Source organism: Chelon labrosus (assembly GCF_963514085.1).
Source record: "Chelon labrosus genome assembly, chromosome: 4".
Taxonomy (NCBI): domain Eukaryota; kingdom Metazoa; phylum Chordata; class Actinopteri; order Mugiliformes; family Mugilidae; genus Chelon; species Chelon labrosus.
Window position 1 is genome coordinate 19,980,377 of NC_140340.1, and position 17,628 is coordinate 19,998,004.

The 17,628-nt window shown below is 39.0% G+C and overlaps 2 protein-coding genes and 1 pseudogene across 3 annotated transcripts; all 3 read right to left on the minus strand.

The window, feature by feature from the left end:
* Positions 1-4,372: 4,372 nt before the first annotated feature.
* LOC311487258 (transcription factor HES-5-like) lies at positions 4,373-5,662 on the minus strand. The gene is made up of 2 exons (XM_084543461.1): positions 5,089-5,662; positions 4,373-4,975 (listed from the first exon to the last, which is right to left on the minus strand). Exons 1-2 carry the CDS (start codon positions 5,209-5,211, stop codon positions 4,547-4,549), a joined length of 552 nt encoding a protein of 183 aa, XP_084399587.1. The 5' UTR covers positions 5,212-5,662; the 3' UTR covers positions 4,373-4,546.
* A 2,415-nt stretch (positions 5,663-8,077) lies between these two features.
* LOC311487257 lies at positions 8,078-9,803 on the minus strand (annotated as a pseudogene). The gene is made up of 2 exons: positions 8,762-9,803; positions 8,078-8,648 (listed from the first exon to the last, which is right to left on the minus strand). The product of its transcript is annotated as an uncharacterized misc_RNA (transcript).
* A 3,019-nt stretch (positions 9,804-12,822) lies between these two features.
* Positions 12,823-14,174, minus strand: LOC311486512 (transcription factor HES-5-like). Its single transcript, XM_084542385.1, has 2 exons — positions 13,769-14,174; positions 12,823-13,655 (listed from the first exon to the last, which is right to left on the minus strand). Exons 1-2 carry the CDS (start codon positions 13,889-13,891, stop codon positions 13,212-13,214), a joined length of 567 nt encoding a protein of 188 aa, XP_084398511.1. The 5' UTR covers positions 13,892-14,174; the 3' UTR covers positions 12,823-13,211.
* Between the last annotated feature and the right edge of the window lie 3,454 nt (positions 14,175-17,628).

The window sequence follows — 17,628 nt, forward strand, 5'->3', positions numbered from 1 at the left end:
CATGAAACCTTTCTGTCATCAACTAGTTTAATATGTCTCTACATGAAGGGGTGATCGACGCAGCTGTTTCATGAAGTGTGCCAAATCCCTGTGGACAATAAGTCGGGTGCTGGTGTTGTTAAAGATGCAAATCAACTTGAACTGTGACTCTGGTCTTCAGACCTTTCTCACACTCTTTCCGTGCATGAAATAAATACACAAGCAGTTAATACAAGAGACCAGCAGAGGAATGAGTCTCATTATGTAAAAGTTAATGAGTTACAAGGAAGGTTGAACAAGAATAAAATTCATTTTTAGAACGATATACAGAATCATAACATACACTATATTACCAAAAGTATTCGCTCACCCATTCAAATGATCAGAATCAGGTGTTCTAATCACTTGGCCTGGCCCCAGGTGTATAAATTCAAGCACTCAGGCATGCAGACTGTGAAACAAGACATTTGTGAAAGAATGGGCCGCTCTCAGGAGCTCAGTGAATTCCAGCGTGGAACTGTCATAGGATGCCACTTGTGCAACAAATCCAGTCGTGAAATTTCCTCGCTCCTAAATATTCCACAGTCAACTGTCAGCTCTATTATAACAAAATGGAAGCGTTTGGGAAAAACAGCAACTCAGCCACGAAGTGGTAGGCCACGTAAAGTGACGGAGAGGGGTCAGCGGATGCTGAAGCGCATAGTGCAAAGAGGTCGCCGACTTTCTGCACAGTCAATTGCTACAGAGCTACAAACTTCATGTGACCTTCAGATTAGCCCAAGTACAGTACGCAGAGAGCTTCATGGAATGGGTTTCCATGGCCGAGCAGCTGCAGCCAAGCCACACATCACCAAGTGCAATGCAAGGCGTCGGATGCAATGGTGTAAAGCACGCCGCCACTGGCCTCTAGAGCAGTGGAGACGCGTTCTCTGGAGTGATGAATCACGCTTTACCATCTGGCAATCTGATGGACGAGTCTGGGTTTGGAGGTTGCCAGGAGAACGGTACATTTCAGATTGCATTGTGCCAACTGTGAAATTTGGTGGAGGAGGAATTATGGTATGGGGTTGTTTTTCAGGAGCTGGGCTTGGCCCCTTAGTTCCAGTGAAAGGAACATTGAATGCTTCAGGATACCAAAACATTTTGGACAATTCCATGCTCCCAACCTTGTGGGAACAGTTTGGAGCGGGCCCCTTCCTCTTCCAACATGACTGTGCACCAGTGCACAAAGCAAGGTCCATAAAGACGTGGATGACAGAGTCTGGTGTGGATGAACTTGACTGGCCTGCACAGAGTCCTGACCTGAACCCGATAGAACACCTTTGGGATGAATTAGAGCGGAGACTGAGAGCCAGGCCTTCTCGACCAACATCAGTGTGTGACCTCACCAATGCGCTTTTGGAAGAATGGTCAAAAATTCCTATAAACACTCTCCTCAACCTTGTGGACAGTCTTCCCAGAAGAGTTGAAGCTGTAATAGCTGCAAAAGGTGGACCGACATCATATTGAATTCTATGAGTTAGGAATGGGATGGCACTTCAGTTCATAGAATGAGTAAAGGCAGGTGAGCGAATACTTTTGGTAATATAGTGTATGTCCAGGATCATCCTGTTGGTATTAAGAGTCAGCTTTGTGAGAAGGAAAGTTTTTTAAACATCATCTTCAGCATACAGATTAAATTATAGTTCGGCCTAACATGTCATGTGACTGACCTGTGATAACAAAATATTCTAAATCCAAAACATGTCCTCTTGGTCATTTGGCACATTGTCTCAGTGGTTATTCTCTGTAGATAGTTTCACATTTGGAGCACTGACATGAAACAGATAACAGTTTCTTTCACTTCAGTCATATTGTCTTCTAATGTCTCTTCAGGGCAGAAGTCTGCATCTATTGTCCCACTGGGGCTCTGTGAGTGAGTTTTCTCTGGTTTCCCACAATCTGACACTTTACTGCTTTTGCTGGAGGATCAATACAAGTGTGTCTCAGTGTGTCTCATTATTCATCACATTAGCTGCAGTGTGTGTCCTCTTTTAGGACACACACTGTCTCTCTCTTTTAGGACACACACTGTCCTAGATCAGATCCGATTCCTGACGATAGGATCAATGACTTTGACTGAGCAGACACTCATCATCCCATCACATATGTGGCAGAATCACAACAGATTTCCTCCAGGATGAGATGTTTTGTATAACGTCATGGAACTAAAGTAAAAAGTTACTGAATATCGACTTTTGTTTCAAGTGCCTCTGTCGCACTACAATCTATATCTAGTACCTAACCCACATGATATCATAATTTCATTTGATAAAATATGATCTTTAGGCTGTGATCCCCATGAAGTATTGAATTGTTGTTATGTAGCACGATCTTAAGACTTTCGCCCTGTTGTCAGTGTGAGTAGAAAAGTGAATTCAGTTTCCCACACTGACTCATTCATTTCTGTGACCAATGAACCACTAAAAGACTTTGAATGAAGCTTTTGAAACTGGACGTGTGTTGTAGTAGAAAAGGAGCCTGACGTCACCAACCATCTGGAGGGAAAGAACACCACTGACTGACTGACTGAGTGTCTGGAAAGTTTGAAACGACGATGAAAACTTTGTCATTCCGACAGCCAATATTTTGATTTAGGCTAATTTTAGTACAGTACTTGGTGGTGATTTAGTTTATGTGTTTGTACTTTTTACAGCTCCTCAATATTTGATATCAGTGTGTGAAGTTAAAATTGGATGGAATGTAAACAGAGTCAAGTATGTCACTGAAATGACTGGAGAAATCCTTAGTGTGTCTCTATCCTTTCACAAATGAAACTGACAAACAGAAATTTATATATATGTAATTAGACAACTTATCTCTATCTTTAGCAAATAAAAGCAAGAAAAAAATGATTATTTGTTTTGGGACATATCAGGAAGTTTCCATTTGGAACTTCAGGCTCCCTGTTGACCTTTGTCTCTTCAGGGCAGAGGTCTGGATCGATTGTCCTCCAATGGCTCTGTGAGTGGGTTTCCTCTGGTTTCCCACACTCTGTCTTTTGACTGCTTTCACTGGAGGAACAATAGAAGTGTGTCTCCTTACCCATCACATCAGGAGACAATAGTTATTTTAAAGTTTAGGCATTCCACCACCCGGAACTGAGGACTGCTCTAAAATGATGACTCAGCTATTTGTTCATCTTGATTCTTAAGAAGAGGTGCAATGAAAATATCTCCACTAGCTGTGATCACTTACATTCACCTTCTGCATATAAATAGAGTGACATAGATAATAAGACTTCATCAGATTTCTCCATCAGTCCATCTGAACACATAATATTCTTAGATTTAAACTAAAACGAGGCTGCAGGTGTATTTATGAGAACACGCTTATCTTCCAGATGTGAATCCTGATGTTGGACAGTGAATTATAGACTGATATTGCAGCACTCTGTTAGTTATGTTTGAAGAATGTTAAAATAGACACGTGAAGAAATGATCCTTAATCATAGTGAGACAACTAGGCTTTAGAAGAAATTATATGTAAACACAGACATTCATTAGATTTCAGTGATTTTATTATTCACATGAACTCAGTGTTAGTTCATGAAAACTCCAACTGGAGTCAGATGGACGTGATGATACATCACAACAATAACTTGGTGACATCTCCAAGACTCTGTACTCAAAATGAGTGGAGGAACAGTCGTCTTTACAAAAGACACAAACATCATGAGAAGAATCATCATTCAATTTGACATAAAACATATTTCAAAATAAACACAATCTGCACTTTATAACAAAGACAGAGAGAAAACTGATCTTAGAACAGATCAAATTAAAATCATCACAAAGTGATGTAAGCAGGTTAAAACCAAGTGAAGTCAATACATTTTCTGAAAAGAAAAGTTCACTGTCTTTATAATCCACACAGTTTCATGTTATTAGATATCCTTTAAAAGAAAAGGAAACAAATACATTCAGATTTTAAAACAGATCAGTGCTAAATAATCAAAGAGATTAAAATTAAGTCAGTTTCAAGAATGTCCAGAAAAGGGACAATTAAATGTTTTTTTTATCAAAATAATAAAACTCAGGAAGTAATGAACTTCATTTCATCATGTATCACCACAAAGTGATGATGGAATACAATCACAGCAAATGATCATTAGCTTTACTTTCATTTAAACCTAATAAATGACAAAGGTTCTTTATTAATATGAAAGATAATGTTTTCTTGTTTCACTGTTTCCATAGGAAATGTTTTTTTTAATAATCAACCTTCTGTTCCTACAGAAGAACAAATCCTTAAATTTCATGGAAGTCAGTTCCTGTAATCTTGGACCAACATGGTCTTTTCATTTCGTCTGTTGCATGACAAGATGTTTTCTTTCTTAATATGAAAGATATTGTTGCTGTGATTTCCTCAGGAAATGCCATCTTGCAGAAAGATGAAAAGCACTAATATAAACCTTCTGTACATACAGAAGAACAAGTCGATAATATTTCAAAGCATTCAGTCCAGTAATCTTTGACCAGTGTGGTCATTTAAATTTAGTCTGGTAGTAACTCCAGTCTGTAGGTGTCTACCACGGCCTCCAGAGGGAGGTGTTGACTGGACTCTTGTCTTTGGTGATGCTGGTCTGGACTGTGGAGCTCAAAGGAGAGAAGTCACTCTCTCTCAGGTTCTTCTCAGAGGAAGACTGCAGCTTGTTGATGTGGTTCATCAGTCTTCTCTGGGACTGAGTGTTCACCTCCTCCTTGGATAGGAAGTGCACCACCTGTTGGACACACCTGGAGTAGCCCTGATCAACAGAGTCCACAGCTTGATGCTGCTGTTGCTGCTGCTGATGCAGTCGTCTCAGGAAGTAAACTGTCATCTCCAGGATGTCTCCTTTCTCCATCTTGGAGTCTGGCTGCTGTTTGAGGAACTCTGGACCCAGGAGAGACTTGAGCTGCTCAATGCTGCTGTTGATTCGCTCTCTGCGTAACTTCTCCACCAGAGGCTTTCTGAGCTGCAGGAAGAAGAAGAAAGTCATTAATCAACTTGTTCTGGAGTGTAGAGTTGGTATCAACAAGTACAAAGCTTCATCAATGATGTTTGAGTCTCTATGAATCTTCAGTTTACCTTGTGGGTCAGAGTGAGATGTTCCTGAGAGCTGGTCATTGCTGCAGTGATTGTAGGTGCCATGTCTGGATCTGTGTGTTGTAGAGGTCTCTGTAGAGAGAATCTGATCTCTGCTGGCTTCATCCCTCCTATTTATACTCCCACATCTCCATATGAATGTGTGGGTCTTGGTCTGGTTGATGTTTCTCACCACAGTGTGAACCAATCAGAGAGCTGGAGAAAAGAAAAAGGAAATCTGGCCTGACACATGCTCAGTGGTCATATTAGTGGGTGACAATAGTGAGATCTCAGGGGAAAACGTGGAGGAGGTCTGTGTAGATCTGGGAAAGTGGTGACCCTGTGGAGAGAGCTGATCTGAAGTCTGATGCTGGGATCAATGACTTTGACTGAGCACACACTCATCATCTCATTACACCTATGAAATCACTCTTTAGAGAGAGCTCTGTTTATTTTCTGGAGAATCTCTATCATTGTCTCTATCAAAACATTCATCCACCACTTGGTGTTTTTATGTTTAGATATCCTAATATTTAGAATAATTTCTAATACCAAAACTGTCTGTTGTATATAGTCTATGAATTATACACTTTCAGTTGTGTAATTTCCAAATTCTTCTATTTAAGAAGAAAAACAAATCAGTATTTTATCAGTGCTGTGTTTTAACTGAGACAAAGTTATGTTGTCCAGATGTAGCAGGTGTGTTTTCTGTCTTGTGGTTTGTCGTTGGTGTGAGCCGAAAGTTTCTCTCAGTTTCCCACAGTCGGTCTTTGAATGATGTGGTCAGTGCACTACAAAAGGACTTTGAAAGGAGCTTTTGTGAGGTTTGCTGGTCGTGTGCTCTAACAGAGACAGAGCCTGACGTCACCAACCATCTGGAGGGAAACAACGTGTTTGGCTGCCTGAAAGATTTGATTTAAGTCATGAAATACAGTTAAAAATAGAACTGTTATTAACAACCATACTGATTTTTTTATTTACTTCATAAATGTGTTGCTTTAAAACTTTTCTAAATCTACGTCAACATTAGAGCTTCCGAAATGAGGGTCAGAGGTTGGGACAGCTGGTTCTAAAGTGTGCCAAATCCCAGAGGACAATAGTCTGCTGCTGTGGTGGTTAAGGATGCTAATCAAAGTCATCTGTGACTCAGTTGTCCAGAGCTTTCACACACTCCGTCCACTGAGAGAATAATCAGTGTGTGCCATGTTAAAACGGGATTGTCTTTGGCAAAGCAGGACTCTGTGTTTTAATTCTACTTCTTCGTTTTAGACTCTTTAAACAATGTAACTGAGAATTTACCAACAAATTATGTACAAGTGTAATAATTCACCTTCTTCAATAATCCATTATTTTTACACCATCAACATTGACTCACTGAGATTAACAAGGAGGCACAATATTTCCACAAACCTCACACTTTTCTTTCTGATATTTCTAATGAACAATCTTTTGCTTTATTTAGAACGACTCAGACTGATAATGCTGTATTTTTAGAAACTTGTTAGTTTAGTTTCCATAATAACAGGAGATTTTAAATCACACCAAATGTCATGACCTATTGTCAGTATCTCAATACCCATCTGTTGTACATGATCACTTTTAACTACTTTCATAACTGTTGGTGTCGGTTGATATTTCTACAACAGAGTACTAACTTTAGCAACAAGCAGGCTTTCCTTTTGATCCCACCATACTCCCCCTAACCCTCTATCTGTTCAGGACAGAGGTCAGCATGTATTGTCCCATTGGGGATGTGTGAGTGAGTTTCCTCTGGTTTCCCACACTCTGTCTTTTGACTGCTTTCACTGGAGGAACAATAGAAGTGTGTCTCCTTACCCATCACATCAGGAGACAATAGTTATTTTAAAGTTTCGGCATTCCACCACCTGGAACCGAGGACTGCTCTAAAATGATGACTGAGCTATTTGTTCATCTTGATTCTCAAGTAGAGGTGCAATGAAAATATCTCCACTAGCTGTGATCACTTACATCCACCTTCTGCATATAAATGGAGTGACATAGATAATAAGACATTCATTAGATTTCTCCATCAGTCCATCTGAACACATAATATTCTTAGATTTAAACTAAAACAAGGCTGCAGGTGTATTTATGAGAACACACTTATCTTCCAGATGTGAATCCTGATGTTGGACAGTGAATTGTAGACTGATATTGCAGCACTCTGTTAGTTATGTTTGAAGAATGTTAAAATAGACACATGAAGAAATGATCCTTAATCATAGTGAGACAACTAGGCTTTAGAAGAAATGATATGTAAACATAGACATTCATTAGATTTCAGTGATTTTATTATTCACATGAACTCAGTGTTAGTTCATGAAAACTCCAACTGGAGTCAGATGGACGTGATGATACATCACAACAATAACTTGGTGACATCTCCAAGACTTTGTACTCAAAATGAGTGGAGGAACAGTCGTCTTTACAAAAGACACAAACATCATGAGAAGAATCATCATTCAGTTTGACATAAAACATATTTCAAAATAAACACAATCTGCACTTTATAACAAAGACAGAGAGAAAACTGATCTTAGAACAGACCATGTTAAAATCATCACAAAGTGATGTAAGCAGGTTAAAAAACCAAGTGAAGTCAATACATTTTCTGAAAAGAAAAGTTCACTGTCAGACAGTTTCATTTTATTAGATATCCTTTTAAAGAAAAAGAAACAAATACATTAGATCTTAAAACAGATCAGTGCTAAATAATCAAAGAGATTAAAATTAAGTCAGTTTCAAGAATGTCCAGAAAAGGGGCATTTAAATGTTTTTATCAAAATAATAAAAACTCAGGAATTAATAAATTTCATTTCATCATGTATCACCACAAAGTGATGATGGAATACAATCACAGCAAATGATCATTAGCTTTACATTCATTTAAACCTAATAAATGACAAAGGTTCTTTCTTAATATGAAAGATAATGTTTTCTTGTTTCACTGTTTCCATAGGAATTATTTTTTTTTTTAAATAATCAGCCTTCTGTTCCTACAGAAGAACAAGTCTTTAAATTTCATGGAATTCAGTTCCGGTAATCTTGGACCAACATGGTCTTTTCATCTCGTCTGTTGCATGACAAGATGTTTTCTTTCTTAACATGAAAGATATTGTTGCTGTGATTTCCTCAGGAAATGCCATCTTGCAGAAAGATGAAAAGCACTAATATAAACCTTCTGTCCATACAGAAGAACAAGTCCATAATATTTCAAAGCATTCAGTCCAGTAATATTTGACCAATGTGGTCATTTAAATTTAGTCTGGTAGTAACTCTAGGCTGTAGGTGTCTACCACGGCCTCCAGAGGGAGGTGTTGACTGGACTCTTGTCTTTGGTGATGCTGGTCTGGACTGTGGAGCTCAGAGGAGAAAAGTCACCCTCTCTCAGGATCTTCTCAGAGGAAGACTGCAGCTTGTTGAAGTGGTTCATCAGTCTTCTCTGGGACTGAGTGTTCACCTCCTCCTTGGACAGGAAGTGCACCAACTGTTGTACACACCTGGGGCTCTCTGCGTAACTTCTCCACCAGAGGCTTTCTGAGCTGCAGGAAGAAGAAGAAAGTCATTAATCAATTTGTTCTGGAGTGTAGAGTTGGTATCAACAAGTACAAAGCTTCATTGATGATGTTTGAGACTCTATGAATCTTCAATTTACCTTGTGGGTCAGATTGAGATGTTCTTGAGAGCTGGTCATTGCTGCAGTGATTGTAGGTGCCATGTCTGGATCTGTGTGTTGTAGAGGTCTCTGTAGAGAGAATCTGATGTCTGCTGGCTTCATCCCTCCTATTTATACTCCCACATCTCCATATGAATGTGTGGGTCTTGGTCTGGTTGATGTTTCCCACAGTGTGAACCAATCAGAGAGCTGGAGAAAAGAAAACGGAAATCTGGCCTGACACATGCTCAGTGGTCATATTAGTGGGTGACAATAGTGAGATCTCAGGGGAACAGGTGGAGGAGGTCTGTGTAGATCTGGGAAAGTGGTGACCCTGTAGAGAGAGCTGATCTGAAGTCTGATGCTGGGATCAATGACTTTGACTGAGCACATGCTCATCATCTCATTACACCTATGAAATCACTCTTTAGAGGGATTTCTGTTTATTTTTTGGAGAATCTCTATCATTGTCTCTATCAAAACATTCACCCACCACTTGGTGTTTTTATGTTTAGATATCCTAATATTTAGAATAATTTTTAATACCAAAACCGTCTGTTGTATATAGTCTATGAATTATACACTCTCAGTTGTGTAATTTCCAAATTCTTCTATTTAAGAAGAAAAACAAATCAGTATTTTATCAGTACTGTGTTTTAACTGAGAGAAAGTCATGTTGTCCAGATGTAGCAGGTGTGTTTTCTGTCTTGTGGTTTGTCGTTGGTGTGAGCAGAAAGTTTCTCTCAGTTTCCCACAGTCGGTCTTTGAATTATGTGGTCAGTGCACTACAAAAGGACTTTGAAAGAAGCTTTTGTGATGTTTGCTGGTCGTGTGCTGTAACAGAGACAGAGCCTGACGTCACCAACCATCTGGAGGGAAACAACGTGATTGGTTACCTCGGCCATTTTCATTCAAATCTTGAGATACAGTTAAAAATAGAACAATTATCAACAGTCATGTAACATTTTCTCTTACATTGCTTTAATTAGTAGTTGCAGAAAGTTGTAACTTCAGCTCAACATGAAACCTTTCTGTCATCAACTAGTTTAATATGTCTCTACATGAAGGGGTGATCGACGCAGCTGTTTCATGAAGTGTGCCAAATCCCTGTGGACAATAAGTCGGGTGCTGGTGTTGTTAAAGATGCAAATCAACTTGAACTGTGACTCTGGTCTTCAGACCTTTCTCACACTCTTTCCATGCATGAAATAAATACACAAGCAGTTAATACAACAAACCAGCAGAGGAATGAGTCTCATCATGTAAAAGTTAATGAGTTACAAGGAAGGTTGAACAAGAATAAAATTCATTTTTAGAATGATATACAGAATCATAACATATGTCCAGGATCATCCTGTTGGTATTAAGAGTCAGCTTTGTGAGAAGGAAAGTTTTTTAAACATCATCTTCAGCATACAGATTAAATTAAAGTTCGGCCTAACATGTAATGTGACTGACATGTGATAACAAAATATTCTAAATCCAAAACATGTCCTCTTGGTCATTTGGCACATTGTCTCAGTGGTGATTCTCTGTAGATAGTTTCACATTTGCAACACTGACATGAAACAGATAACAGTTTCTTTCACTTCAGTCATATTGTCTTCTAATGTCTCTTCAGGGCAGAGGTCTGCCTCTATTGTCCCACTGGGGCTCTGTGAGTGAGTTTTCTCTGGATTCCCACAATCTGACACTTTACTGCTTTTGCTGGAGGATCAATACAAGTGTGTCTCAGTGTGTCTCATTATTCATCACATTAGCTGCAGTGTGTGTCCTCTTTTAGGACACAACACTTGAACAACCTTACATTTTTGTCATTCCAACACGTCAAACTGGTGGTTTCATCAAAATTATGATAAGTTTGTCTTGACAAAGGTTTGATCATTTATGAGTAAGGGTGCTCCAATTAATCAGCCACAGATCATTAACTATATCTATATCTGATCAGATCAGAGCTGATCTGATGCCTGACGATGGGATCAATGACTTTGACTGAGCACACACTCATCATCCCATCTCATATGTGGCAGAATCACAACAGATTTCCTCCAGGATGAGATGTTTTGTATATCGTCATGAAACTAAAGTAAAAAGTTACTGAAAATCGACTTTTGTTTCAAGTGCCTCTGTTACACTACAATCTATATCTAGTACCTAACCCACATGATATCATAATTTCATTTGATAAAATATGATCTTTAGACTGTGATCCCCATGAAGTATTGAATTGTTGTTATGTAGCACGATCTTAAGACTTTCGCCCTGTTGTCAGTGTGAGGAGAAAAGTGAATTCAGTTTCCCACACTGACTCATTCATTTCTGTGACCAATGAACCACTAAAAGACTTTGAATGAAGCTTTTGAAACTGGACGTGTGTTGTAGTAGAAAAGGAGCCTGACGTCACCAACCATCTGGAGGGAAAGAACACCACTGACTGACTGTGAGCGTCTGGAAAGTTTGAAACGACGATGAAAACTTTGTCATTCTGACAGCCAATATTTTGATTTAGGCTAATTTTAGTACAGTACTTGGTGGTGATTTAGTTTGTTTGTTTGTACTTTTTACAGCTCCTCAATATTTGATATCAATGTGTGAAGTTGAAATTGGATGGAATGTAAACAGAGTCAAGTATGTCACTGAAATGACTGGAGAAATCCTTAGTGTGTCTCTATCCTTTCACAAATGAAACTCACAAACAGAAATTTATATATATGTAATTAGACAACTTATCTCTATCTTTAGCAAATAAAAGCAAGAAAAAAATGATTATTTGTTTTGGGACATATCAGGAAGTTTCCATTTGGAACTTCAGGCTCCCTGTTGACCTTTGTCTCTTCAGGGCAGAGGTCTGGATCTATTGTCCTCCAATGGCTCTGTGAGTGGGTTTCCTCTGGTTTCCCACACTCTGTCTTTTGACTGCTTTCACTGGAGGAACAATAGAAGTGTGTCTCCTTACCAATCACATCAGGAGACAATAGTTATTTTAAAGTTTAGGCATTCCACCACCTGGAACTGAGGACTGCTCTAAAATGATGACTGAGCTATTTGTTCATCTTGATTCTTAAGAAGAGGTGCAATGAAAATATCTCCACTAGCTGTGATCACTTACATTCACCTTCTGCATATAAATAGAGTGACATAGATAATAAGACTTCATCAGATTTCTCCATCAGTCCATCTCAACACATAATATTCTTAGATTTAAACTAAAACGAGGCTGCAGGTGTATTTATGAGAACACACTTATCTTCCAGATGTGAATCCTGATGGACAATTAATTACAGACTGATATTGCAGCACTCTGTTAGTTATGTTTGAATAATGTTAAAATAGACACATGAAGAAATGATCCTTAATCATAGTGAGACAACTAGGCTTTAGAAGAAATGATATGTAAACACAGACATTCATTAGATTTCAGTGATTTTATTATTCACATGAACTCAGTGTTAGTTCATGAAAACTCCAACTGGAGTCAGATGGACGTGATGATACATCACAACTATAACTTGGTGACATCTCCAAGACTCTGTACTCAAAATGAGTGGAGGAACAGTCGTCTTTACAAAAGACACAAACATCATGAGAAGAATCATCATTCAATTTGACATAAAACATATTTCAAAATAAACACAATCTGCACTTTATAACAAAGACAGAGAGAAAACTGATCTTAGAACAGATCAAATTAAAATCATCACAAAGTGATGTAAGCAGGTTAAAACCAAGTGAAGTCAATACATTTTCTGAAAAGAAAAGTTCACTGTCTTTATAATCCACACAGTTTCATGTTATTAGATATCCTTTAAAAGAAAAGGAAACAAATACATTCAGATTTTAAAACAGATCAGTGCTAAATAATCAAAGAGATTAAAATTAAGTCAGTTTCAAGAATGTCCAGAAAAGGGACAATTAAATGTTTTTTTTATCAAAATAATAAAACTCAGGAAGTAATGAACTTCATTTCATAATGTATCACCACAAAGTGATGATGGAATACAATCACAGCAAATGATCATTAGCTTTACTTTCATTTAAACCTAATAAATGACAAAGGTTCTTTATTAATATGAAAGATAATGTTTTCTTGCTTCACTGTTTCCACAGGAAATGTTTTTATTTTGTTTGTTTTTTTAATAATCAACCTTCTGTTCCTACAGAAGAACAAATCCTTAAATTTCATGGAATTCAGTTCCTGTAATCTTGGACCAACATGGTCTTTTCATCTCGTCTGTTGCATGACAAGATGTTTTCTTTCTTAACATGAAAGATATTGTTGCTGTGATTTCCTCAGGAAATGCCATCTTGCAGAAAGATGAAAAGCACTAATATAAACCTTCTGTCCATACAGAAGAACAAGTCCATAATATTTCAAAGCATTCAGTCCAGTAATATTTGACCAATGTGGTCATTTAAATTTAGTCTGGTAGTAACTCCAGTCTGTAGGTGTCTACCACGGCCTCCAGAGGGAGCTGTTGACTGGACTCTTGTCTTTGGTGATGCTGGTCTGGACTGTGGAGCTCAAAGGAGAGAAGTCACTCTCTCTCAGGTTCTTCTCAGAGGAAGACTGCAGCTTGTTGAAGTGGTTCATCAGTCTTCTCTGGGACTGAGTGTTCACCTCCTCCTTGGATAGGAAGTGCACCACCTGTTGGACACACCTGGAGTAGCCCTGATCAACAGAGTCCACAGTTTGATGCTGCTGCTGCTGCTGCTGCTGCTGCTGCTGCTGATGCAGTCGTCTCAGGAAGTAAACTGTCATCTCCAGGATGTCTCCTTTCTCCATCTTGGAGTCTGGCTGCTGTTTGAGGAACTCTGGACCCAGGAGAGACTTGAGCTGCTCAATGCTGCTGTTGATTCGCTCTCTGCGTAACTTCTCCACCAGAGGCTTTCTGAGCTGCAGGAAGAAGAAGAAAGTCATTAATCAACTTGTTCTGGAGTGTAGAGTTGGTATCAACAAGTACAAAGCTTCATCAATGATGTTTGAGTCTCTATGAATCTTCAGTTTACCTTGTGGGTCAGAGTGAGATGTTCCTGAGAGCTGGTCATTGCTGCAGTGATTGTAGGTGCCATGTCTGGATCTGTGTGTTGTAGAGGTCTCTGTAGAGAGAATCTGATCTCTGCTGGCTTCATCCCTCCTATTTATACTCCCACATCTCCATATGAATGTGTGGGTCTTGGTCTGGTTGATGTTTCTCACCATAGTGTGAACCAATCAGAGAGCTGGAGAAAAGAAAAAGGAAATCTGGCCTGACACATGCTCAGTGGTCATATTAGTGGGTGACAATAGTGAGATCTCAGGGGAACAGGTGGAGGAGGTCTGTGTAGATCTGGGAAAGTGGTGACCCTGTAGAGAGAGCTGATCTGATGTCTGATGCTGGGGTCAGTGACTTTGACTGAGCACACGCTCATCATCTCATTACACCTATGAAATCACTCTTTAGAGAGAGCTCCAATGTTCCCTCTAATTTTTCATGTGTCTGGGCATACACAAAAACTCTGTGAGTACACTGTGGACCACTGTGAGCAACATCACACGTGCACGCTGGGGCCACACACCAGTATCACACCTGTCCAAAACCTGAGATCATAGCAAGTTACATAGTTTATCAAAAGAATCCCATTATAGCAGTAATTTTTTACCTATATATTATATTCATCTATTTATTGCGCATAGTGCTGTCTGTGATGTGTGTGTGTTGCTTGTATGTCTTTATGCCACTGTCAAAGACAATTTTCCATTTTATGTAAGTTTTATGGACATTAAAGAAGTCTAAGTCTAACTGTATAAATGAATATAAAACAATAGAAAGCAGAACATTCCTCTTGTAATAGCGCAATAAGAAAAGTTCAAACAGAAAGTTTGAGGAAAAGTTGTAGCTTTGTTGTCTTCTGGTATCTTCTTCACAAGCAACAGTACCTCGACCAATGAGATGAGCAGGATTCCCGCTGTCAGCTTATTGGTCACAGTTTACCGTAAATGTTCCTATAAAGCGCCTTGTTACTCATTAATTACATTGACATTTTACACGCTACTTTTGATTCTCACGGTAATACGGGACAAAGTGCGTCCTGTTTCAGCTCAATACGGGACGCGTACTTTTGTTTCTAAATACGGAACGATTCTGTTTTTCAAGGGACTGTTGGCAACCCCAAGTTTTGCAGAGCAGACCTTTCTCTCTCGAAAAAGAAAAATCTTACCCAGTGTCACCGCTGGTTCTTTGTTTGCACACACTCCGACAGCCATTCCATCTTAAAAGAACCACATTTAATTTTTACTTTGTCTTGGTGAGTGGATGCGCCACTGCCTTAACTCCGCCGCACTGTTAGCTAACCTGCAAAACACCGGCGCCGCGGTGGATATGGGGGGGCACGTACTGTCATGATTGGCAGCGTAAGTGAACCGCATCATACCATTGGCTGGACAGCTGTCACTCACTGAGTTACATTGCAAAATGGTACATAAACAAATAATTTACTTGTTTAATTTATTTACAGTTCATGTTGGATTTTTTTATGCGCTGCATAGATTTTCTTGTGCGCGGAGAACGTGCGAGCAGTGCGCGATTGCGCAAGCGCGCAGCTTAGAGGGAACATTGGAGAGCTCTGTTTATTTTTTGGAGAATCTCTATCATTGTCTCTATCAAAACATTCATCCACCACTTGGTGTTTTTATGTTTAGATATCCTAATATTTAGAATAATTTTTAATACCAAAACTGTCTGTTGTATATAGTCTATGAATTATACACTTTCAGTTGTGTAATTTCCAAATTCTTCTATTTAAGAAGAAAAACAAATCAGTATTTTATCAGTGCTGTGTTTTAACTGAGAGAAAGTCATGTTGTCCAGATGTAACAGGTGTGTTTTCTGTCTTGTGGTTTGTCGTTGGTGTGAGCAGAAAGTTTCTCTCAGTTTCCCACAGTCGGTCTTTGAATGATGTGGTCAGTGCACTACAAAAGGACTTTGAAAGAAGCTTTTGTGATGTTTGCTGGTCGTGTGCTGTAACAGAGACAGAGCCTGACGTCACCAACCATCTGGAGGGAAACAACGTGATTGGTTACCTCGGCCATTTTCATTCAAATCTTGAGATACAGTTAAAAATAGAACAATTATCAACAGTCATGTAACATTTCCTCTGACATTGCTTTAATTAGTAGTTGCAGAAAGTTTTAACTTCAGCTCAACATGAAACCTTTCTGTCATCAACGAGTTTAATATGTCTCTGCATGAAGGGGTGATCGATGCAGCTGTTTCATGAAGTGTGCCAAATCCCTGTGGACAATAAGTCGGGTGCTGGTGTTGTTAAAGATGCAAATCAACTTGAACTGTGACTCTGGTCTTCAGACCTTTCTCACACTCTTTCCATGCATGAAATAAATACACAAGCAGTTAATACAACAGACCAGCAGAGGAATGAGTCTCATTATGTAAAAGTTAATGAGTTACAAGGAAGGTTGAACAAGAATAAAATTCATTTTTAGAATGATATACAGAATCATAACATATGTCCAGGATCATCCTGTTGGTATTAAGAGTCAGCTTTGTGAGAAGGAAAGTTTTTTAAACATCATCTTCAGCATACAGATTAAATTAAAGTTCGGCCTAACATGTAATGTGACTGACATGTGATAACAAAATATTCTAAATCCAAAACATGTCCTCTTGGTCATTTGGCACATTGTCTCAGTGGTGATTCTCTGTAGATAGTTTCACATTTGCAACACTGACATGAAACAGATAACAGTTTCTTTCACTTCAGTCATATTGTCTTCTAATGTCTCTTCAGGGCAGAGGTCTGCCTCTATTGTCCCACTGGGGCTCTGTGAGTGAGTTTTCTCTGGTTTCCCACAATCTGACACTTTACTGCTTTTGCTGGAGGATCAATACAAGTGTGTCTCAGTGTGTCTCATTATTCATCACATTAGCTGCAGTGTGTGTCCTCTTTTAGGACACAACACTTGAACAACCTTACATTTTTGTCATTCCAACACGTCAAACTGGTGGTTTCATCAAAATTATGATAAGTTTGTCTTGACTAAGGTTTGATCATTTATGAGTAAGGGTGCTCCAATTAATCAGCCACAGATCATTAACTATATCTATATCTGATCAGATCAGAGCTGATCTGATGCCTGACGATGGGATCAATGACTTTGACTGAGCACACACTCATCATCCCATCTCATATGTGGGAGAATCACAACAGATTTCCTCCAGGATGAGATGTTTTGTATAACGTCATGAAACTAAAGTAAAAAGTTGCTGAAAATCGACTTTTGTTTCAAGTGCCTCTGTTACACTACAATCTATATCCAGTACCTAACCCACATGATATCATAATTTCATTTGATAAAATATGATCTTTAGACTGTGATCCCCATGAAGTATTGAATTGTTGTTATGTAGCATGATCTTAAGGCTTTCGCCCTGTTGTCAGTGTGAGGAGAAAAGTGAATTCAGTTTCCCACACTGACTCATTCATTTCTGTGACCAATGAACCACTAAAAGACTTTGAATGAAGCTTTTGAAACTGGACGTTTGTTGTAGCAGAAAAGGAGCCTGACGTCACCAACCATCTGGAGGGAAAGAACACCACTGACTGACTGACTGAGTGTCTGGAAAGTTTGAAACGACGATGAAAACTTTGTCATTCCGACAGCCAGGTTGGTTGGACATCTTGTTTGGTGTTTTTATATTGCCACATTTTTACTATCCACTCAGAAAGTATGTGTTTGAATTAGAGAGTGGATCAAGGGTTGGAGGTTGAGGCAGCTGGTCTTTGACACATGCCCAGTCCTGTGGAGAATATTCGGCTGCTGGTGGGGTTGACGATGCTAATCATTACCCTCTGTCCATTCCAAGATATAA